The following is a 25,170-nucleotide window of genomic DNA, read 5'->3' on the forward strand; positions in this document are numbered from 1 at the left end:
AGGCTGATCAGAGCATGGAATTCCGGAAAACTGCACTGCACACAGGATTCACGAGCACCGTGGCATGCCCACCTCTCCCCAGCAAGACACCATGCGCTAGTCTCATCCCCTCACTATTGTTTGTGGTGTCAATAAAACACACCTTGTGGGACATCGCACTAGAGCAGTGATTCCCAACCCTGTTCCTGGAGGCCTCCCAGCACTGCACATTTTGTATATCTCCAATTTCTAACACACCAAATTCAGGTCTTGGAGTCTCCACTAACGAGCTAAATCAGGTGTGTTTGATTAGGGAAATATAAAAAATGTGTAGTGTTGGGGGGCCTTCAGGAACAGGGTTGGAAACCATGGCACTAGAGAATTGTCTGCCTGTGCCTCATTCATTCTGCCACAGTGCTGGAGAATACTGGCTAGAGTGAAGAGAATGAGGTCAGATGACGAAACTCATCCCAATTCTCTGTCTGGGTTTTCCACAGGTCCATATCTCTCTCTGAAAACAATGGAGGATCTGGTATGTCAGCTCGCGAATATCTCCCTCTGCCAGCAACAATTTGCTGATTATTAACAGCACATTAAGAGTGAGTGGAGTAGGAACTCATGCAACTGCGATTGGAAGCAGCGGTCCACATCCAATCCCTGAACTCCGTGTCCGAGCCAACCAGCTTATCACCAAGCTGACAGACCATGATGATGGGGAGGAATACCTGCACACATTTGAGGTGATGGTCAAGAGGGAAGGGTGGGATGAGAGCAAGTGGGTAAGAACGCTCGCACCCTTTCTGATGGGGGAAGTGCAGCGTGCCGGATACACACTCAGCCAGCCTCCATTGACAACTATAAAGAGCTAAAACAGAGATCTTGGCACAGGTGGGACTTTCACCAATATGTGCGGCGCAGTGCTCCCATGAATGGGTATATGATGAACAGGTTCCCGCCCACATACAAGCCACATAACTGTCCTGTCTGGTGTCTCTGGCTGTTAACCGGGCAACCGACGGCAGTGCAGGTAGTGGAGCATTTTGTTGTGGATAGGTTTCTGTGGGCCATAGGAATGCAGAACCACAAGACACTCGCCAAACTGGTTAAGGCCGCAAATGGCAGAGACGACACAAATTCGAGACGGTGGAGAGAGAGCAGGCACCAATCCCAGGAGGATGTCCCAGGAAAGACAACCACTGGAGGACACCTCAAAACCAGTAAGCAGACCAGCAACACTGACTGATCAGGATGAATCCATGCCCATTGCCCCAAAGACACCCGGGCCTGGCTGGCAGGTTGCATTGTACAATGAGCGGTTGCCCCAGAAAGCCCCAGAGAGAGAGAGGTGAATGTCAAGAGCCGATTTGTGAAAGCCCTCCTGGATTCCGGGAGCATGGTGAGCCTGGCCCAGTCTCAGATAATCCTCCCCCAACCAAACCGCAAAGCGTCAGTCGCAATCACGCCAGTCACCATTAAGGCCGAACCAGGAAGCTGGCCAGTGGACGTCAGGATTGTCTAGGATCTGCCGGTGCCCCTGATCTTAGGAAGAAACTGGCTAGGTTTGAACAGCTGTTGCACCATGCAATCCAACCTGCCAGCCGCCGGGGGCAACGTCGCAGGTCCCAACCGGAGAACACCGAGACATCAGGTGCTGCTAGCCACTGACAGCGAAGGGGATGGTGAGTGGAGAGAACTGACCCCTAATGTGTATTCTGATTTGTTCCAGTAGATAACGGAAGGGGGCTCATTTGGTACGGAACAACGGCAGGAAAGAAATTCTGGTCCAAGGTCATAATAGTCAATGGCGAAGAACAACATCCCACACCCATCCCTCTCCTCACTTTATGGAAAATGTCTGCTTTACTGTGTTGCCCACAGGTGGGGGGAGAAACACCTTTTGGTGGTGCTGCGTAAAAAGACAGAGTTAGTGCTCGAGCTGGCCCACTCACACCCCATGGCCAGGTACCTAGGAGTTGAGAAAACCACCCAGCGGATTAGGGACTGTTTCCCTTGGCCCGGGTTGGCACAGAAGTGAGGCCCTAAAAAATGACTCCACGACACCCTCCCCAACCCCCTCGCCCATCATTGAGGTGCACTTCAAGAGCATCAGAATAGTTCTGCTGGGACCGCTGTCTGGGGTCATGAGCGAATCCTGGTCATATTGGATTATGCAACTCTGTACCCTGAAGCAGAACCACTGAGGAATAAGAAGTGAATTAAAATACTGTGAACTTGCCTACAGACACACACAGGAATTCCAGGAGAGTTTAGAATGTTAAAATAAAAGCGTGAGGGTTTAAAAGTTAAAGGTGCACAATTGAGATATATTACTATTATAATATATTATTATATTCATTTTATTACAGATTATAATAACATTTAAGTTGAATGGTTCCAAAAAATAACTGTGTGAATGAAAAGTGAGCTGATATCTTGCAAATAAATTGAAAAAAAAAAAGAGATCTGAATCCTTCCAGATACAAGCTGAAATTTTTTTGCAAAAAAAATTTAATAAAAATTCTACTTATGATTTATACTGGAATTACGATTACATTATCCAGTATAATAATCTATACATTTATATTGAAATGTGTAGCTAGAGGTTTGTGTTTCTTTACATATTAAATAGCACACCCAGTTAGTTATACACAATAAAAGATATTCTAAACTCATTATGCAAAAAACAACAACACTGGTATCGGAATCGGCCGATACTGAGATTTCTGATATCGGAAGAGAAAGTGGCATCGGTGCATCCCTAATCATAAAACAAACTTTGTTACTTGCTGTATTTATTTGCAAAATATAAGAGATATAAAAACCATAATTAATCTTAAGAGTAAAAAGCAAAATGTCTTCACACTGGTGCAAAGGATGTAAAATAGTAAACAAATTGCAAGTTTAACTGACTCTAATTACAGTTATATATTATAGACTTTGGTCCAGGCTGGTACAGGATAAATGCCAACATATATTATATTTTAATGTACTCATGAACTGGGACACTAAATAGGAATAAATATACTAAAAGGAATATGTAAATATAAATACAATTAAAGATAATATATTTACCTCAGATCACCTCACAGAAGACTTCTCATGTGCAGATTTAACAAACAAAGTATTTCATCACACAAATATAAAGGGTGAAAATGTTTAAAAATTAACACAAAACATATTTTTGATCAGAAGTCACTTTTATTAATTTTTTTTAAAGTAGATTTGCAGCGTTTACTGATCCAAGTGCAGTATCCGATTCTCTGCAGAACTAAAAATTTTTTTTTTGCCTCATTCACACATTAACATTTTTTAATCACAATGGCGAAATAATTTTAGTTAATAAATAATAGAAATAATAAAAGTTATATGTTCCTTTTGTTGACAGATATTTACTCATTTAAAAATGTTATTCAAAACACATATTGACTGACTACAAAAATAATATAATTATGAAAACGTCAACTCGTATAAGTTATCTGAAGATCAGGGGAACATGCTGCAATAACCTCTTTTAAGGGACGTTTTTAGGACATTAGCGCGACGTTTCTGGAACGTTAGTCAAAGTTTGTCAAGATTGAACTTTACCAAGACGTCTTCAAACTGGACTAAAATATAAACATGAGTTTAGCCACAGACAGACAGACAGAAAGTGGAAATAAACCTGTTCTGAAGTGTTTTAGTTGTTTTGTTCATCTCTTGCATATGACCAGTAATCCCAAAAGTATTTACACAAACTTGAGGAAACCAAAAAGCGTTTGTTTGTGCCCGTCTCTCCAATATATATTATCACCTTCATTGAACTCATTTACAGTCAGTCGCTGGATTTAAAGACTCATTTAAGCAGAATATTCTCACATTTCTGTTTGTTTCTCCTGAAAGGGATTTTTTAAAGCGTCTGTAACAAAACAAAGCGACATGCGTCGATAAAAACATATTTTACACTCATTAAAACGTCAAAGACAGAAAAACAACATATATAAATAAATATTAATCTCTCAAATGATGTAAACACACTGAACACGTACCAAACTGAGCGCTCAAACTGAAGCTGTTCTTCTTCCTTCCTTTTTAATGGCGGGTCGCACACTATCTAGTGCACTACCGCCATCAACTGGAGACTTTAGATCTGATACTTTCCACTATGTTCCCCTCCCGCCCCTCCCGCCCCTCCCGCCCCTCCCGCCCCTCAAAGTTCAAGCCCCTCCTCTAGTGAGAGCTCCAAACTTCTCACCGTCCACAGAGATGTCTTCTTCTTCTAGAGTTTTATGGCTGATGAACGACATTAGGCGCATTAACGCCACCAACAGGACATTTTAAATCTCACAACAAAAAAAAAAAAAAAAAAATGAAAAAGGTATTTTGTCAAATCCTGGCACTAAGGCCAGAAGACTTTAACAATTATATAACATATTTATAGGTTACAGATATTTTGTTTCATTATGTTTTTTGTTTCATTGTGTGATTTTATTTAGTCTCCAAAAGGAATCAAATGTACTCAAATTTTGTGTTCATGTGCAATCTGCAGCAAATGTTATTCAGACATCTGCCCGAAGATATTATAATTCTTTAAAAAATGAACACTCTGTTATACACCCATCTTTGCAGTAGTATCAATGTCATCATAAATTACAATAACAGTGTGTAATCGTGCATATTTCGGCCACATATAATATATTAGCATCATGAATGTGTGACGCTCCTGTTCTAACCGCTTCGTATGGGACTCGAACCGACATCTGCGGCGTGGGAGGCGGGTGCGCTAACAAGGAGGCAAATTACACACATTATCTACTATATACTGTATACATATATACCGTATATTACTTTAACCCTCATGTGTTGTTTGGGTCATTTAACCATTTTCATTTTGTTTCTTTAACAAAAATGGTATCCTTTATTTGAGTCCAAGTCTAAATATATTTTGTGGTAATCAACATTATGCCATAAATGCTGTTGACTGAGCTTCTATTGAACCCAGAATATTCCTTTAAGTAAAGCATTGACACTGAAGCACCTGAGACAATATGATAACATAAGACACCTTTTCCTTTAAAGATGAAGAGATGTGTGTAAGTCACCGCAAAACCTTCCAAATGAATTTCAGCACCAAAGGAAATACACAGCGACAGATCAAACAAAAACATATGTAGAAAACTGCTAAAATTGATTGAATGTCCCACAGAGTTCAGACATAGCTGGTAGTGATGTCCGGTTCGTGTTTTTAACTGGTTGTTTTCAGTGAACAAGTTGAACTGGTTCTCTAAATCGGACTGGATCGTTTGAAACAGTTTGTGTCGAGTCAACACTGATCCACCTGGATGTGCCCTACACTCAGTGTAAATGAGCCAATAACTGGGAGCAAATGATCCTTGAACTGGTGATGACTGATTCTGCCAAATCTTCTTGACAATGAACCACTCTGATACTATGAGCATGAGTCTGTGTGTGCGGATTTAAATGAGGGGGTGAAATGTTTCTAATGTATTTTGCTGAAAAGCAGAAAGTATAACAAATGACACATAGGCCTACTGGAAAATATAGTTTATGACTTGACTGGAGTTTATTCAACATATGATGATCCCGTCACAAAGTTTACAAGTCAACTATTCACTGAGGGGCAGATTCACTAAGAATGAATTGCAGCTGGTAAAAATGTTGGGATTTTACACGCACACTCTACAATGGATTGGCACCCGATTCACAAAAGTATCTATACTGATTAGACAATGGCGCAAATGCGACCACAAAATCGCTGCTGAGTGCAATTCCGATCTTGCGGTCCAATTCTGAGCACAATATAGCAGAGGATCCCGCAGACCACCGTACTTGACGAACCATGCCAGGACTGAACAGGATCGCTTTGATCCAGAAACCTGGATCATCTCTTAAACATGCAGAACGTGTGCTTGACAACACCGCACGTCTGGATATATGCCAGGTTATAATGCTCTTCTCCATCATTTGATGATTATATAATGCTGATACGACTGGTTGAAACTTTTAACTCAAATTCATTTTACCACCTACTTTCATTTTGCAGAATCTAAATTGCACCAGAAAAAAACTGTTACTGTTAATTTAATTAAATTAGACTATCCAGTAGACTAGTTCACAATAAAGTGTTTCTTAATAGACAATACATTTATATTGAAATAATGTGTAGTTAGATGTTTGTGATTCTTAACATATAAAAGAGTACCTCCAATTAGTTCCACACAATGAGGTAAAGATATTCTCAACTGATTATAAAAAAAAACAATGCTGGAAACAGATCGGGATCGGTCGATACGGAGATTTCAGATATTGGATAATGTAAGGGAGGTCCACCTATTGGTCCAATGGCGGCTTCCAACAGCGTGGATGAAGGTCTCCTGCGTGTTCGGTCTTATCGTGCGCAATAAATAATACTTTGAATATTTGATTTGAGTTCCATGTTTTATTAATCTTATCATTTATTGTTTTCCTTATTTCATCTGACTCCATTAATGAAAAAACCTCGTTAATGTATCTACGCTTTATAATTTATGTTTTGTATCTTATTTTTAGTAATTCACTCTTCTAGACTGTATTTGTTATTTCAATGTTATTTGGGTCCTGTGACGGCCGGACGCAGGTCCTTTAACTACAAACTCATCAGTTTCAGATATTAGTACGTTTTAGACAAAGTCCCTATAGGTTCTCGGATTGACCCGTTTAGTCTTATTTGGCTAAGTCCTATTATAGGTTCTGGACTCACCGTTTAGCCCCAGTCACTTAAATTCTGTTTTACAGATTCTCGGTCCTACTCGTAGTGTTCCCGTTTAATTCTACTTGGCTAAGTCCTGTTATAGGTTCTCGGTTTGCCATTTAGCCTTTTACTTAACTAATGGGGTTCTACTGAAGTAGCTTAGTTAAGCCAACTCTGATCATAGATTTACATTTATGCATTTGGCAGATGCTTTAATCCAAAGCGACTTACTGTGCACTTATTACAGGGACAATCCCCCCGGAGCAACCTGGAGTTAAGTGTCTTGCTCAAGGACACAATGGTGGTGGCTGTGGTGTTTGAACAGCGACCTTCTGATTAACAGTTATGTGCTTTAGCCCACTACACCACCACCACTCCGATTTGTAGTTAATAAGAAATATACTAAAAAACAGTCCTTGAGGATGAATTAAAAAGGTAACAATTTATTTTACCAGGTAATAGTAATACACTCAAACAATCCAATTAAAATAATACATCAAACTAAAATCATCAATGAATAATATAAAGTTGCATTCCATTCAAACATTTAACAAACACAATAAATTCAAATTGCAATTACCATTACCTGACAGAAAACTACACGCAGTTAACCATGTGGGAGATCCAAATTACATTTCTTTTATTAAAATTACACACATTATGTGTGGGATCGTCGGACTACAAAGAACCATGAACAATGTGTCACATTTCCTTAAATACCCAAACCATGAACAAAGGGAATTTTGGGAGTGGTTAGTTTTGGAAGTCCTGGAGTCATACCTCATTAACATACAAGCAGGGATGAGGACAGACCTCCAGAATTATACAGCATTTGGCAAAGACCTTATAACTTTGTTACCAATAGTTTTATCAACATGGGAAAGGGACCATTATACCAGTCGCATTGAGACATTTTAAATGATGCCTAATCACATTATTTGTATACATCAGACATGATATTTTGTTACATGAAGATCTTAGGTGAGTTTTAAGTGATTCTGAGCTGAAGGGGTAGGAGAAATTGAGGGGGCAGATGTTTGTGAGTTTTAGGAGAATAGGCCTAAATTGGCCTGAGGTGAGATAGAGATCAGATGTGAGATTTGTGTTTTATTGTCCTTGCTCAGTAGATGTATTGACTCAGAAAAAGTGGTATCAGTGCATCAATAGTTTGTACATCAGTGTCTGTATTGGGTGCTTTAGGTTACAAATTTTCAGTTATATTCGACATGAAGGATCACTGAATAAAACACTGATGACAATAAACAACAATTAATATATTTGAATAAGATTTAATAATTCCAATATGCACTTCCATATGGCTTTACTTGAATGTGTTTGAGCATGTATAGCATGACGGCAGGATGTTAGAATACAATTGACGTCACTACGTGATGTAAACGAACAGCTGAATTTATTTTTTGTACTGGTTCATTGAAATAAACAAGTACGAGGAAAAGAATCTGACTTCCGATCACTTATACGCATTCTAAAGTTGATGACTATCAAAAATGTGATTAGCTCGTTTACATGTAAGGCAGGACTTCCATTTCTACATCCGTTGGCTGCTCCTATTTCTAACATACATTTTGATACCAGTGGTCTGTCTGATCAATTGTTTCTGATGCTGCTCATTGGGGAGAAATTCCATCTTTGGGTTTATCTGAATTTGTAACCATTTACTTGATATCAATGGACCTGAAGATGTTTTTCTTCTTAATGTGAATACTTTGGCAACTCTTTTTTTCATGTTTCCAAAAGAGTTTTAGCTTCGCTGAAACTTTTCCCACAAGAAGAACAGTATGGTTTTTCTCCAGTATGGATTCTCTCATGTTTTGTGAATGAGTGAAACTCTTTCCACAGTGTGAGCACTTGTATGGTTTCTCTCCAGTATGAATTATCTCATGTGTTTTAAGGGTTTGTGAATGAGTGAAACTCTTTCCACAGTGTGAGGCCTGTCACGACAATTATGTATATATGGACATGACCTTGATCATTTTCGCTGACGTCGACATTACCCATTGTGTTTACATGCATGTTTGTTTACATAACAATGAAAGTCACCAACATTTTTGCCAGTCGCTCTGCTTCTGTCCTCTTGTCTGCTCTGTGTAGGGGCTCAAACAGCTCCTCCACACAAACAGAGTGGACAGAAACAGGTGACATTACCTGTTACTCAATGCTAATATGTGTTTTAATAGGTGTCTTTCCAGACAAGAGCATAATTCCAGCCAGAAAGTTAGTTTCCAAGCCGCATTCTCCAGCTCTGGTGTGGGAACATTTTGGCTATAAGCCGAATGAGAAAGGAGAGCCCATTAACGTGAACGAGCCGGAATGTTGACTGTTTAAAAACAGTGGCAATGAAATGTGTCAATACAACTAACCTAAAAGCTCTTCTAAAGCATAAACATTCCATAAAATGGTCTAAATATTACAATAATATAGTTTATCGTGATTATTTATATAACTGATGTATATAATATATCGTCCATCAGAAGTAGTTATCATGACAGGCCTATTTGCATGGTTTCTCTCCAGTATGAATTCTCTCATGTTTTTTCAAGCTTCCTGGCCAAGAGAAACTCTTTTCACAGTGTGAGCACTTGTAAGGTTTCTCTCCGGTATGAATTCTCTTGTGTGATTTCAAGCTTTGTGCCGCAGTGAAACCCTTTTCACAGTGTGAGCACTTGTATGGTTTCTCTCCAGTATGAATTCTCTTGTGTGTTTTCAAGCTTTGTGCCACAGTGAAACTCTTTCCACAGTGTGAGCACTTGTATGGTTTCTCTCCAGAATGTATTCTCTTGTGTTTTTTCAGGTTTTCTGGACGAGTGAAACTCTTTCCACAGTATGAGCACTTGTATGGTTTCTCTCCGGTATGAATTCTCTCATGTGCTTTCAGGTTTTCTGACCTAGTGAAACTCTTTCCACAGTGTGAGCACTTGTATGGTTTCTCTCCTGTATGAATTCTCTCATGTGTTTTCAGGTATTGTGAAACAGTGAAAGTCTTTTCACAGTGTGAGCACTTGTATGGTTTCTCTCCGGTATGAATTATCTCATGTGATTTCAAGTTTTCTGGCAAAGTAAAACTCTTTCCACAGTGTGAGCACTTGTATGGTTTCTCTCCAATATGAATTATCTCATGTGATTTCAAGCTTTCTGCCCAAGTGAAACTCTTTCCACAGTGTGAGCACTTGTAAGGTTTCTCTCCAGTATGAATTCTCTCATGGGTTTTCAGGTTTCCTGACAGAGTGAAACACTTGTCACAGTGTGAACACTTGTATGGTTTCTCTCCAGTATGAATTATCTTGTGTTTATTCAAGTTTTGTTGAGCAGTGAAACTCTTTCCACAGTGTGAGCACTTGTAAGGTTTCTCTCCAGTATGAATTCTCTCGTGTGTTTTCAGGTTTACTGGCCAAGTGAAACTCTTTCCACAGTGTGAGCACTTGTAAGGTTTCTCTCCAGTATGAATTTTCTCGTGTCTTTTCAGGTGTTTTGACAGAGTGAAAGTCTTTTCACAGTGTGAGCACTTGTATGGTTTCTCTCCGGTATGAATCATCTCGTGTGATTTCAAGCTTTCTGGCCAAGTGAAACTCTTTCCACAGTGTGAGCACTTGTAAGGTTTCTCTCCGGTATGAATTTTCTTGTGTGTTTTCAAGTTTTGTGGCGCAGTGAAACTCTTTCCACAGCGTGAGCACTTGTAAGGTTTCTCTCCGGTATGAATTCTCTTGTGTAATTTCAAGCTTTGAGGCCGAGTGAAACTCTTTCCACAGTGTGAGCACTTGTATGGTTTCTCTCCAGTATGAATTCTCTTGTGGAATTTCAAGCTTTGTGGCAAAGTGAAACTCTTTCCACAGTGTGAGCACTTGTAAGGTTTCTCTCCGGTATGAATTCTCTTGTGGAATTTCAAGCTTTGTGGCAAAGTGAAAGTCTTTCCACAGTGTGAGCACTTGTAAGGTTTCTCTCCAGTATGAATTCTCTTGTGTGTTTTCAGGTGTACTGACAGAGTGAAACTCTTTCCACACAGACGGCATGTGTAAGGCTTCTCTCCAGTGTGAACTCTACTGTGTACATCAAGGCGCCTTTTATTTGTAAAACATTTCTTGGCTGCTCTTCTTTGAGGATAAATTAGTGGGAAATAATTTTTAGTCTTTGAGCAACTCTCTTCCACTTCATTCAGTTCTTGATGTTCTTTCACTTCCATCAGCTCTGCAATGAACATAAGACAAAAATAAATTTAAGAGGAACAAATGTAAAAAAAAAAAAAACATTTAACCCCAAAATAAATTATTATAATATACAATATAAAATCAAATTTTTATCATTTTATTATCTTACCTGACACGAACATTTTTGCACCAACAATAGTCTATAATTATTATTATTTAATATACAATAATATATAATTTATATATTCCAATTGTAAAAGTTCTCTCTAGCTCTCAGTCTAAACACACAGTTTTCAGATCTCTAGCTCTTTAAGACTTCAATGTAAATGATTTGGCATTGTTTCTACTGTACTCCCTCTAGATTAGACTTGGTTTAAAAGAGTGATCTGCTTGCGATGTCTGTTGGAGGATGGAGACATGGCTCATGCTCTGTGGCGATGTCAGTTGGAGGATGGAGACATGGCTCATGATCTGTGGCGATGTCAGTTGGAGGCGTGGCTCAGTCTCTGTGGCGATGTCAGTTGGAGGATGGAGACATGGCTCATGCTCTGTGGTGATGTCAGTTCGAGGATGGAGACGTGGCTCATGCTCTGTGGTGATGTCAGTTGGAGGATGGAGACATGGCTCATGCTCTGTGGTAATGTCAGTTGGAGGATGGAGACATGGCTCATGTTCTGTGGTGATGTCAGTTGGAGGATGGAGACATGGCTCATGCTCTGTGGTAATGTCAGTTGGACGATGGAGACATGGCTGATGCTCTGTGGTGATGTCAGTTGGAGGATGGAGACATGGCTCATGATCTGCGGCGATGTCAGTTGGAGGAAGGAGACGTGGCTCATGCTCTGTGGTGATGTCAGTTGGAGGATGGAGACATGGCTCATGCTCTGTGGCAATGTCAGTTGGAGGATGGAGATGTGGCTCATGCTCTGTGGTAATGTCAGTTGGACGATGGAGACATGGCTAATGCTCTGTGGTGATGTCAGTTGGAGGATGGAGACATTATTATTATTATTATTACATTGTTATTATTTGCCAACATTAAGCAGCCCCTCGAATACACAGCCACATATGTACAGTTGAAATCATTAAACCAAATTTATCAACTACTTCTCATAATATTTCATATTAGCAAACTAGTTTTGGCAAGTCATTTATCAACTTTGTGCATGATGAGTCATTTTTCCAACAATTGTTTACAGACCGATTGTTTCACTTTTAATTGACTATAACATAATTCCAGTACATCACAATTCCAGTCTATGTTGACTGTGCCTTTAAGCAGTCTGGAAAATTCCCAAAAATGTTGTCAAGCCTTTAGGCAATTAGCTTCTGGTAGGCATATGAGTCAATTTGAGGTGTTCCTGTGGATGTATTTTAAGGCCTACCTTCAAACTCAGTGCCTCTTTAATTTAATTTCCAATTCTTAAAATAAAGTAGTGATAGTAACTGACCTAAGACAAGGAATGATTCCTACGAAAAAACTGAGTTTAAATATAATTGTCTAACGTGTATGTAAACTTCTGACTTCAACTGTAAATATATGGTTTACATGTACAGCGTAGTTCACAGTGGATTAGTGCTCCGTTTTGTAATCTCAAACAACGTGAATGATTCACAAATGTCTGTGGAGTTTCCAGAGTATGAACAGTCAGATTTATACTTTCATTCAAAGTGCACATCTCTTTCACACTAAGGTTGCAGCCTTTAGCGTTAAAATAAATCAAACAGGTTATGATTTTAATTTGCTTAATTGTCCATTTCAGTGAAACGAGTAACAGAGCATGTGCTAAAAATTTGCATTTTAAAACAGTCGTGTGTCAGTCATACCACACGCTGGTATTGAGTCGGTGCTTGGTACTTCCGGTACCACAGAAACACTGGTATCGTTACATCTTTTTTATTTTAGTATCAACTTGGTACCGAAGTACTGTACATAACGTACAGATTTTGCTCTTATGGAAAGAAATTGGTACTTTTATTCACCAAAGTGGCATTCAACTCATCACATTCATAATGTGGAAAATAACTACTACTGCAAAGAGTTCTCAACAAAAAGTCCTCCACGTGCAGCAATGACAGCTTTGCTGATCCTTGGCATTCTAGCTGTCAGTTTGTCCAGATACTCAGGTGACATTTTACCCCACACTTCCTGTAGCACTTGCTATAGATGTGACTGTCTTGTCTGGCACTTCTCACGCACCCTACAGTCTAGCTGATCCCACAAAAGCTCAATGCGGTTTAGATCCATAACACTCTATTTTCAATTATCTGTTGTCTAATGTCTGTTTCTTTGCCAACTCAAACCTTTTCTTTTGGTTTTTCTGTTTCTAAAGTGGCTTTTTCTTTGCAAGTCTTCCCATAAGACCTGCACACCTGAGTCTTCTCTTTACTGTTGTATATGAAACTGGTGTTGAGCGGGTAGAATTCAATGAAGCTGTCAGCGGAGGACATGTGAGGCATCTATTTCTCAAACTAAAGACTCTGATGTACTTATCCTCTTGTTTAGTTGTACATCTGGTCTTCCACATCTCATTCTGTCTTTGTTAGAGCCAGAACCAATGACTGAATGATGAGTTTCTCAAGAAAGCGGTTTCTTTTTTGAAACCACTTTATTTAACGAACCAAATAGTTTTCAGCTGTGTCTGATATAAATGACAAGTGATTTTCTAGTTCCAAATTAGCAATTTAGCATGATTACTCAAGGATAAGGCCTGGAGGGGGCCTGGGAGTATGCCCATCCGGTCTACATGTGTTTTGTGGCTCTGGAGAAGGTGTATGACCGGGTCCCCCGGGAGAGAATGTGGGAGGTGCTGCGGGAGTACGGGGTGGGGGGGTCCAATCTTAGGGCGATCCAATCCCTGTACGTCCAAAGCGAGAGCTGTGTCCGGGTCCTCGGCACAAAGTCGAGTTCATTCCATGTGGGGGTTGGTCACTGCCAAGGCTGCACTTTGTCACCAATCCTGTTTGTGATATTCATGGACAGGATATCGAGGCGTAGTCGGGGTGGGGAAGGTGTGCGGTTCGATGGGCTGGGGATCTCATCGCTGCTTTTTGCAGATGATGTTGTCTTCATGTCATCATCGGTCCGTGACCTTCAGCTCTCACTGGATCGCTTGGCAGTCGAGTGTGAAGCAGCTGGGATGAGGATTAGCACCTCTAAATCTGAGGCCATGGTTCTCAGCAGGAAACCGATGGAGTGCGTACTCCAGGTAGGGAAGGAGGTATTGCCCCAAGTGAAGGAGTTCAAGTACCTCGGGGTCTTGTTCACGAGTGAGGGGACAATGGAGCGGGAGGTTGGCCGGATAATCGGGGCAGCGGGGGCGGTATTGCACTCGCTCTATTGCACTGTTGTCACGAAAATAGAGCTGAGCCGAAAGGCAAAGCTCTCGATCTACCGGTCAATTTTTGTTCCTACCCTCACCTATGGTCATGAAGGCTGGGTCACGACCGAAAGAACTAGGTCGCGAGTACAATTGGCCGAAATGGGCTTCCTCAGAAGGGTGGCGGGCTTCTCCCTTAGAGATAGGGTGAGGAGCTCAGTCATCCGTGAGGAGCTCGGAGTAGAGCCGCTGCTCCTTTGCGTCGAAAGGAGTCAGTTGAGGTGGTTTGGGCATCTGGTAAAGATGCCCCCTGGCCGCCTCCCTAGGGAGGTGTTTCAGGCACGTCCAGCTGGGAGGAGGCCTCAGGGAAGACCCAGGATTAGGTGGAGAGATTACATCTCCAAAATGGCCTGTGAACGCCTCGGGGTCCCCCAGTCAGAGCTGGTTAATGTGGCTCGGGATAGGGAAGATTGGGGCCCCCTGCTGGAGCAGCTGCCCCCGCGACCCGACTTCGGATAAGCGGCTGAAGATGGATGGACTCAAGGATAAGGTGTTGGAGTGATGGCTGCTGGACATGGAAAAAGTGTCTAGATTTGATACAATGAATTTTTCAAATATTGATGGTGCTGTTTTTTACATCAGTAATGTTCTGATTTTACTTTTTGATCAGTTGAATGCCACTTGTGAATTAAAGTACCAATTTCCTTCTGAAACAGCAAAATCTGTACATTATCCCAAACTTTTGGCCACCAGTATACGAGGTCCCCCTCGTGCCACCAATCCAGCGGCAACCCGCATCTCAGAATGGCATTCTGAGATGCTATTCTTGTCACCACAAGAGTGGTTATCTGAATTACCATAGACTTTTGTCGAAACAGTCTGGCCATTCTCTGTTGACATCTCTCATCAACAAGGTGTTTCTGTCCAGAGAACTGACGCTCACTGGATGTTTTTTGCACCATTCTGAGTAAATTCTAGACTGTTTTGTGTGAAAATCCCAGAAATATTCAAACCAGCCTGTCTGGCACGAACAATCATCCATGCGATTATATAATCAGCCAATCGTGTGGTAGTGCCCATCCCTACAGCTCACTGTGAAGTGAGTCAGAATTACTACCGCAATGACTCTAGAAAAAGGGCAACTTAATATTCATACACGTCAGTCTTATACATTTGCGTCGAAAGGAGTCAGTTATATACAGAGCCCCGCCCCCACCTCGGCTACTCAGACCACATCTCTGTTATGTTAATTCCAGCATACAGACCACTCGTCAGACGCACAAAACCGCTTCAGAAGCAGGTGAAAACCTGGCCAGCAGGAGCCATCTCTGCTCTTCAGGACTGTTTTGAGTGTACTGACTGGCACATGTTCAGGGAGGCTGCAACATATGGCGATTCTACCAACTTGGAGGAATACACAGCATCAGTGACCAGCTACATCAGCAAGTGCATTGATGATGTCACTTTCTCCAAGACCATCACCACACGCTCCAACCAGAAGCCGTGGATGACTGCGGAGGTGCGCACGCTGCTGAGGTCCCGAGACTCGGCCTTCAGAGCAGGCGATAAGGCAGCCCTAAGAACAGCTAGGGCCAAACTGTCACGGGCAATCAGAGAGGCAAAGCGCGCACACGCCCAGAGAATCCACAGTCACTTCCAGGACAGCGGTGACACGCGGCGCATGTGGCAGGGCATCCAGGCCATCACCAACTACAGGACAACATCAGTTGCCTGTGACAAAGATGCCTCCCTTCCAGATGCGCTGAACGACTTCTACGCTCGGTTTGAAGTGCAGAACGACGTGATGGCGAGGAAGTCCACCCCTCCTCCCAACGACCAGGTGCTCTGTCTTACCACGGCAGATGTGAGGAAAACTCTACGTAGAGTCAACCCACGGAAGGCTGCTGGACCAGACAACATTCCTGGCAGAGTGCTCAGAGGATGTGCAGACCAGCTAGCAGATGTTCTTACCGACATCTTCAACATCTCTCTGAGCAGCGCCGTCGTTCCAACGTGCTTCAAGGCCACCACCATCATCCCCATGCCAAAGAAGTCTTCAGTGTCCTGCCTCAACGACTACCGTCCCGTCGCACTTACACCCATCATCATGAAGTGCTTCGAGAGGCTCGTCATGAGGCAGATTAAGACCCAGCTGCCCCCTCACTAGACCCACTGCAGTTTGCGTATCGTTCAAACCGTTCAACGGACGATGCCATCACCACAACCCTCCATCTGGCCCTCACCCACCTAGACAATAAGGACTCATACGTTCGAATGCTGTTCATAGATTTCAGCTCAGCATTCAACACAATCATTCCCCAGCACCTGATTGGAAAGCTGAACCTGCTGGGCCTGGACACCTCCCTCTGCAACTGGATCCTGGACTTCCTGACTGGGAGACCTCAGTCAGTCCGGATCGGGAACAGCATCTCCACCACCACCACACTGAGCACTGGGGCCCCCAAGGGCTGTGTGCTCAGTCCACTGCTGTTCACTCTGCTGACTCACGACTGTGCAGCAATGCACAGCTCGAATCACATCATCAAGTTCGCCGATGACACGACCGTGGTGGGTCTCATCAGCAAGAACAACGAGTCAGCATACAGAGAGGAGGTGCAGCGGCTGACGAACTGGTGTAGAGCCAACAACCTGTCCCTGAATGTCGACAAAACAAAAGAGATGGTTGTTGACTTTAGGAGAGCACAAGGTGAACACACTCCGCTGAACATCGACGGCTCCTCTGTGGAGATCATCAAGAGCACCAAATTTCTTGGTGTTCACCTGGCGGAGAACCTCACCTGGTCCCTCAACACCAGCTCAATCACCAAGAAAGCCCAGCAGCGTCTCTACTTTCTTCGAAGGCTGAGGAAAGCACATCTCCCAACCCCCATCCTCACTACATTCTATAGAGGGACTATTGAGAGCATCCTGAGCAGCTGCATCACTGCCTGGTTTGGGACTTGCACCGTTTCGGACCGCAAAGCCCTGCAGAGGATAGTGAGGACAGCTGAGAAGATCATTGGGGTCTCTCTTCCCTCCATCAAAGACATTTACTGTATCCGCAAAGCAACCAGCATTGTGGACGACCCCACACACCCCTCACACAAACTCTTTACCCTCCTTCCGTCTGGCAAGAGGTACCGAAGCATTTGGGCCCTCACGGCCAGACTGTGTAACAGCTTCTTCCCCCAAGCCATCAGACTTCTCAATACTCAGAGACTGGTTTGACACACACGTGTCCTGAGTTGCACTTTAATAACTGTCGCTTTATAACTGTCTGCTACCTCAATAACTGCTATGTGCATAGAACACTATCTCATAGTATGTTATGTTTACATTTTTAGAAACTGTCATCTTTTTGCACTACTGAGTACTGGTCGGCACTGCACTGTCTATTGTCCTGTTCATTGTCAGTAATTTGTTGTACTGTCCTGTACTTTTTGCACATGTTTGCACGTGCACTTTATATAGGTATATATATAGGTAGTTTATATAGGTATTTTATTTCGTTGTGTTGTCTCATGTAGTCCTATGTTGGACCTTTGTTGTTTTTTTATGTAGCACCATGGTCCTGGAGGAACGTTGTCTCGTTTTGCTGTGTACTGTACTAACTGTATATGGTTGAAACGACAATAAAAACCACTTGACTTGACATGTTTAAAAACAAAATGGCATACTCATTTGAATTACATCCTGTCTGAAAGTTTACATTTGTGAATGCTTATAACTGCCAACAACTCACTCTGTCATGCCTCAAGGTCTGAGCAATTCTGATTCCCTGCATGCGGCCAAAAATATCCCCCTAAATCTAGGCACGATCTTGTGGCTTTAAGATCGGTGCACCCTAGACATATTTCTATATAAATATATTTACACAATACTTAAATACTATAATATGATGCTTTACATAGCAAATACAAATAAAATAAAATGGTGAGAATAACCAAAACTGCCACATTAGGTTAAGGATTTCAGTATGAAACAGTAGAAATCTTACATTTAACCAGGTTTGAAAGAGCTCCTGATAAAAGGTTCATGATCGTAGAGGTATCAGCAGATCAGATGACAAGAAAATCTGTGATCAGTATCGGTTCAAAATATCCAGAATAGAGAGACTCTACACAGTATCAACATGTTCTGTGCCCAATACCGGTGTTTTGTTGTACCTGTGACATTTTTATGTGTGCTAAAGACTCATGAGTGAATTCATATGAGAACGTAGTTTAAGATAGAGTACACATATTTGTTGTACCAAGTGTATAATCTGGAAAAGAACTTTAAAGCACTTTTAAAATAACAATAAAGACAGCTGAAAAAAAAGAAATTGTGACTTTAGTGCAATAAAACTGATCTGGTTCATGACAGATTCAGACATGACAGTTGATTGCCATGAAAGTGTAAAACAACATTAAAGGAATAAACATACCTGAAGGAATAAAATCATCATCATCATCATCACTCTGTTGTTCATCTGCTGTGGTTTCTCCTCTCATCTTCATCAGGTTCCTGCAGTCTTGCAGTTTCACTGAACACATCTTCACTGGTGTCTGCAGCATCTGCTGTTCACAACCATCTTCCTGTTCTTCCTCGGTTGTGTTTTCTTCTTTAATCTCCTCCTGCTGCTTCACTTCTATCTTCACTGGTGTCTGCAGCATCTGCTGTTCAACATCTTCATCAGTCTGTTGTTCCTCTGTTGTGTTTTCTTCTTTTATCTCCTCTTGCTTCACTTCAATATTCACTGGTGTCTGCAGCATCTGCTGTTCAACATCATCTTCATCAGTCTGTTGTTCCTCTGTTGTGATTTCTTCTTTTATCTCCTCTTGCTTCACTTCAATCTTCACTGGTGTCTGCAGCATCTGCTGTTCAACATCTTCATCAGTCTGTTGTTCCTCTGTTGTGTTTTCTTCTTTTATCTCCTCTTGCTTCACTTCAATATTCACTGGTGTCTGCAGCATCTGCTGTTCAACATCATCTTCATCAGTCTGTTGTTCCTCTGTTGTGATTTCTTCTTTTATCTCCTCCTGCTTCACTTCAATCTTCACTGGTGTATGCAGCATCTGTTGTTCTCTAGCGTCAATCACATCCACCTGCTCTCTCATGATGAACATCTGAACAAACAAAAACATCCTCATTATAATGGACTGACATTTATCAAACTCAAAAACATCATTATATGATTATATAGCTCGGCTGATCCATTCGTAACAGCACTGTCTGCTAGCATGTTTAACTTTATATTATATTAATACAGTTGAATGTGTTAAAGGTGCACAACTAAAGTTTTACTCCTAAAGAAATGTTGAAACATGTATAAAATCATGACCGCTCACATAAGATGAGGACTCTAGTCATGCCAGTGACTGGTCATCGGTTTTATTCTACATGGGGGAGGGGTGCTCTCATGCGGCAGCCATTTTAGAATCAAATGACAAGCTGAAATACTACTCGTTAATCTCAGTAACAGTCTTATTGTTGGACACTATCACTTCTGGGTTAAATGAATCATGGTTGTGAATAGTGAATTTCCACAATGGCATCTGAAACTGAAAATTAACTATTTTGAATGATGCAGCATCCACACCACTAGGTGTCACATAAATCCAAGATGACATGAGCAAAAAGTTATATAGTTTGCGGTGTCAATAAAACACCCCTTGTGGGAGATTGCACTAAAGAATTGTCTGTCTGTGCCACATTCATCCTGCCACAGTGGTGGAGAATGCTGGCTAGAGTGAAGAGAATGAGGTCAGATGATGAAACTCGTCCCAATTGACCATTTGGTTTTTCGCAGGTTCAGCACTCTCTGAAGACAATGAAAGATCTGGTACATCAGTTCGCAAATATCTCCCTCCACCAGCAACAGTTTGCTGATTATTACCAGCACAATAAGAGTGGGCAGAGCAAGAACTGGAAGCTGCTGCCCACAACCGATCCCCGAACCCCATGTCCGAGCCAAACAGCTTATCACCAGGCTGACGGACCATGACGGAGAGGCATACCTGCACACATTTGAGGTGATGGCTAAGGGGGAGTGGTGGGATGAGAGCGAGTGGGTGAGAACAATTGCACCCTTTCTTACAGGGGAAGTGCAGCATTGACAACTATACAGAGCTAAAAAACGAGATATATGCATGGGTGGGGCTTTCACAGATATGTGCAGCGCAGCACTTCCATGAATGGGTGTATGATGAACAGGTTTCCTGCCCACGTACATGCCACACAACTGTCCTGTCTGGCATGTCTCTGGCTGTTAACTGGGCAACCGACGCCAGTGCAGGTAGCGGAATAGGTCATTGTGGATGGGTTTCTGTAGGTCATAGGAATGCAGAACCCCAAGGTGATTTGTTCCACCAGATAACAGAATGGGGCTCATTTGGGAAGGAACAACGGGAGGATGACTGCCAAAAGAAATGTTGGTCCCAGAATAGAACAGAAACGGCGATTTACAACATCCCACCCCATCCCTCTCGCTTTGTGGAAAATGGTCTGTTTTACTATGTCACTGACAGGCAGAGAAATGCCTTTTGGTGGTGCCACACACGAAGACGGAGATAGTGCTTGAACCTTCGCACTCCATAGCCGGGCACCTAGGAGTTGAGAACACCACCCAGCGGATTAGGGACCGGTTCCATTGGCCCGGGTTGGACGCAGAAGTGAGGTGCTTAAAAATGACTCCACGACACCCTTTCCCCAGCCCCCTCATTCTCCTACCCATCATCGAGGTGCCCTTTGAGCACATCAGGATAGTTCTGGTGTGACTGCTGCCGTAATCCGCCTAGGGCCATGACGAATCCTGGTCATACTGGATTATGCAACTCGGTACCCTGAAGCAGTTCCAACCAGGGCACCCTGTTTATATACCTGCTCATGGCAGATGTCTGCAAGCTGCTGCAGGTGAAACAGCTCCGCACCTTGGTTTACCACCCCTAGATGGTCGGATTAGTGGAGCGATTCAATCAGACCCTAAAATTAAACCCGGGGCCTGCTACAAATCGCCCGGAAGGCCTGGGAGCGACAGCCTTCACCACACCGAACAGTGATTGAGCATGTGAGTGAATAAAGGAAAGAATCAAAGTGATGCCCCTGGTGAGCAGACATCTGGGAGAAGCCCAATGCGCCCAGCAACATACATATGTCCAACCTGCCCAAGCTCGTGAATTCCTGCCGAGTCCAAGTGCTGATTCCCTGTGCCACGTCCAAGTTCCTGGCAGGGACCCTACACCGTGGTGGAATGTGTGGGGCCAGTAATGTATCAAATCTGGCAGCCAGGACAAAGATGAGTGGAGCAGATCTATCATGTAAACATTCTCAAGTGTTGGACATATCCTGAGAGACGGGTCGCAGGGTTTCCCCATACAGGGGCCCCAGTGGTTGATCTGGGGAACCATCTCTCTGCCAATCAGGAGGAATTGGATGTCTAGGTCGGTCTGTTCAACAATGTGTTTGAGTCATCCCGGCAGACCAACACGATCCACCATTAAGGTCGTACACCCCCTGGCACCATCATATGGCAGCGTCTCTACCGGGTCCCATCGGCTTGTTGACAGGCTATAGAGTAGGAAATACAATGGATATTACAACTTGCAGATAGCCCATGCCCCAAGTGGACGAGCTCATCGAGCGGCTGAACCGAGCATGGTATATATATCACCCTGGATCTCACCAAAGTGTACTGACCCCACTAGGCATATGCGGCAGCTTACCTGGACAATGTGGTGATGCACTAGGTGCGGTAGGGGGACCACCTAGACCGTCTAGGGAGGGTGCTAACCGAACTGAGAAGGGCTGGAGTCACCACAAACCTAAAAAGTTCCACCTAGGAGTATCAGAGGCACGGTACCTGGGCTATCAGATCAGAAGAGGCCTGATCATGCCCCAGGAACATAAGGTGAAGCAATATGTTCCTTTGGCCTACATGCATTCATTACCGATGCTTCATTCCTAACTTCTCCATTATAGCCTGTCCCCTAACATACCTGACCAAGAAGGGGCATTCTGAGAAGGTGCACTGGAGCCATCCTGCAGAGGAAGCCTTACAGAATTTAAAGAGCATCCTGGCCTCAGCTCCAGTCCTACATGCCACAGACCTCAGCTGACCCTTTATTCTACAAACAGACACCTCGGATATGGGATTGGGGGCCGTCTTGTCCAAGGGCCAACAGGGAGAGGAACACCCTGTAGTGTACATCAGCCGGAAGCTGACCCCAGCCAAAACCCAGTACACAGCAGTAGAGACGGAAATGTTGGCCATAAAATGGGCCATGCTGGAGCTGCGATACTACCTGCTGGGCTGGAGCTTCACTCTGGTGACTGAACACACCCCTTTGCAATGGATGGGGGACTTGCAGGTTCCTTGCGCTCCAGGATTTCCATTTCAAGGTGCAACATCAGATTGGGGAAGCTAATGGCAACTCAGACGACCTATCCAGGATGTTCGGTGGATGGTCGGGTCTGTGTAAAAGTTCCCCCATCCCCTGTCTGCTTCCAGGTCCAGGATGTCACTTGGGGGGGATTTGGCAAGTATCCCATGCGCATATCATTATCAAATCATCCGAGGAATATGGGCACTAATTGGCCCCACCTACAAACAATCAGCTGGAGAGGATTTAAACCAGAGCCTGATCAATTTATTGGTCGGACGATATTAGCCTCACAGATATATCATATTGGCATAAATGTTTACCAATATGTGCAGATATGAAAGAAAAAAATTCAGAACATATAATGCAGAAAACAATGCTTGAGGTGATTTAGATTTGGTGTCATAACGTAGTTTGTCTAGCAGAGCGTGCTCCGACTCTATTGTTAACAGAGCCGAGATGACGGTTCTACTGACATTGCGGAGTTAAGCGGTGACTTCACAGTAAGTTGTTAACTAGTTTGTGAAATACATACTGGAAAGTTAATAAACAATGACCCCATCATTTTCCCTTTTCAATATAATATAACGTTAACCCTGTCCCTGTCGCCATGTTAGCTAGCAATATTTTATCAGTGCAGTCAGTAACGTAACAGACTGAAAGGTAAGCAGAGCATCTTTTTGCAGCTCAGCAGACAACAGTGTGGTGGTGGATTGTGTCCCTTGAGTATTGATTTCACACTTCGTTGTTACCTAGTTGGTGAGACGCAATGCTGGAATGTAAATAAACAATATCTATCTTTTACTCTCCTTGACAACAAGCTTATAGCTAACTAGCTAACCAGGTAGCTACTTTCATATCTTGCAGCTAAGTGGAAGCTAATGTGTAAACATGTATTCACCAAACTGTTTTGTTCAGATGCCAGAGGAAGATGGTGAGCCACTACTCCTCTTCTCTGTCTCATTAAATCCCAGGGTCCAGCAATGGGTGAAGGCCGATCAGAGCACGGAATTCGGGAAAACCGCACACAGAATTCATGAGCACAGACACCACGGCATGCCCACCTCGCCCCTGCACTGAAGACACTGCACACTATTAAGTCTCATCCCCTCACTATTGTTTGCGGTGTCATTAAAACACCCCTTTTGGGACATTGCATTAGAGAATTGTCTATCTATGCCTTATTCATCCTGCCACACCCATTTACTAAATTAATCTTTATCAGAATAAAATATATTTTATCACAAAACAAACTTAGTTCCTCACTGTATTTATTTGCAAAATATAAAATATATAAAACCATAATGAATCTTAAGAGTGTAAGGCTGACATCAAGATGTCATAAAAGTCAAAGAACTCTGTGAGAACCAAGTCATAAAAACTCTCACACAGAAGAACATTTTCACCTGAGTCAACACAACCTACTGAGCAAGGACAATAAAACACAAATCTCACATCTGATCTCTATCTCACCTCAGGCCAATTTAGGCCTATTCTCCTAAAACTCACAAACATCTGCCCCCTCAATTTCTCCTACCCCTTCAGCTCAGAATCACTTCAAACTCACCTAAGATCTGCATGCAACAAAATATCATGTCTGATGTATACAAATAATGTGACTAGGCATCATTTAAAAGGTCTCAATGCAACTGGAATATTGGTCCCTTTCCCACGTTGATAAAGTCTTTGCCAAATGCTGTATAATTCTGGAGGTCTGTCCCCATCCCTGCTTGTATGTTAATGAGGTATGTTGCAAGGACTTCCAAAACTAACCACTCCCAAAATTCCCTTTGTTTATGGTTTGGGTATTTAAGGAAATGTGACACATTGTTCATGGTTCTGTGATTTCAATAACGGGAATCTGTTAGCCAGATCTCCCACACAGTTTACGGTGTGTAGTTTCTACCAGGTAATTGCAATTTGAAATCCTTGTTTTGCTAAAATGTCTAAATTGGACTACCTGGTAAATAAATAGCTACATGTGTGTGGTGTAGTGGTCCAAGCACATAACTGGTAATCAGAATGACGCTGGTTCAAGCCCCATAGTTACCACTGTGTGTCCTTGAGCAAGGCACTTAACTCCAGGTTGCTCCAGGGGGATTGTCCCTGTAATAAGTGCACTGTAAGTCGCTTTGGATAAAAGCGTCTGCCAAATGCATAAATGTAAGACCAGGTTAGCGGCGGACTAAAGCTCGGTTTTTAGTGGAGCATGGGGCAACACCGACTGAGACTTTAGAGTTCCCACAAACTAATTGGCATTATTTCTAGTGTACTTGGTGTGTACAGGCTCGATAGGGAATTTCCGTTTAGTGTCGACCAAGCCTAAATAGGGTGAAGTCTAAACCTCTGGTTATTGTAATATTTTCTAGTTAAGTGTACATAGGAAACTATGGCATGTTCATATAAAACTATTTTAACTTGAGTATTGTTGGTCTATCTTTGTAAATTTAGTGATGACGACCTCTGGGTAGAAATAATGTTACTCTAATTAAGTGTTTACTATCTAAGGGGACTTAACAAAATACTTGTAGATATGAGGTCAAGCATGAACAGCCATCTAATTAGTATTTAGTCAATTACTGTTTTAATGACCAATACTGGCGTATTTGTGACCGTGAGAT

The 25,170-nt window shown here is 42.6% G+C and overlaps 1 protein-coding gene across 7 annotated transcripts in view; it reads right to left on the bottom strand.

The window, feature by feature from the left end:
* Nucleotides 1–25,170, bottom strand: part of LOC127624950 (zinc finger protein 160-like) — a 229,712-nt gene that overhangs the window by 7,938 nt on the left and 196,604 nt on the right. For 3 of the 7 annotated variants that reach the window (XM_052099907.1, XM_052099906.1, XM_052099909.1), the window contains exon 4: nucleotides 7,141–10,909. In XM_052099907.1, the coding sequence (XP_051955867.1) occupies nucleotides 9,219–10,909 (1,691 nt within the window). In that variant the 3' untranslated portion in view covers nucleotides 7,141–9,218. Of the gene's footprint in view, nucleotides 1–4,004; nucleotides 4,110–7,140; nucleotides 10,910–18,615; nucleotides 19,298–25,170 lie in introns of those variants that run through there. The other 4 variants (XM_052099910.1, XM_052099904.1, XM_052099905.1 and 1 more) reach the window with 4 other exon arrangements.

The sequence above is a fragment of the Xyrauchen texanus genome, chromosome 31 (genome assembly GCF_025860055.1).
Source record: "Xyrauchen texanus isolate HMW12.3.18 chromosome 31, RBS_HiC_50CHRs, whole genome shotgun sequence".
Classification (NCBI taxonomy): domain Eukaryota; kingdom Metazoa; phylum Chordata; class Actinopteri; order Cypriniformes; family Catostomidae; genus Xyrauchen; species Xyrauchen texanus.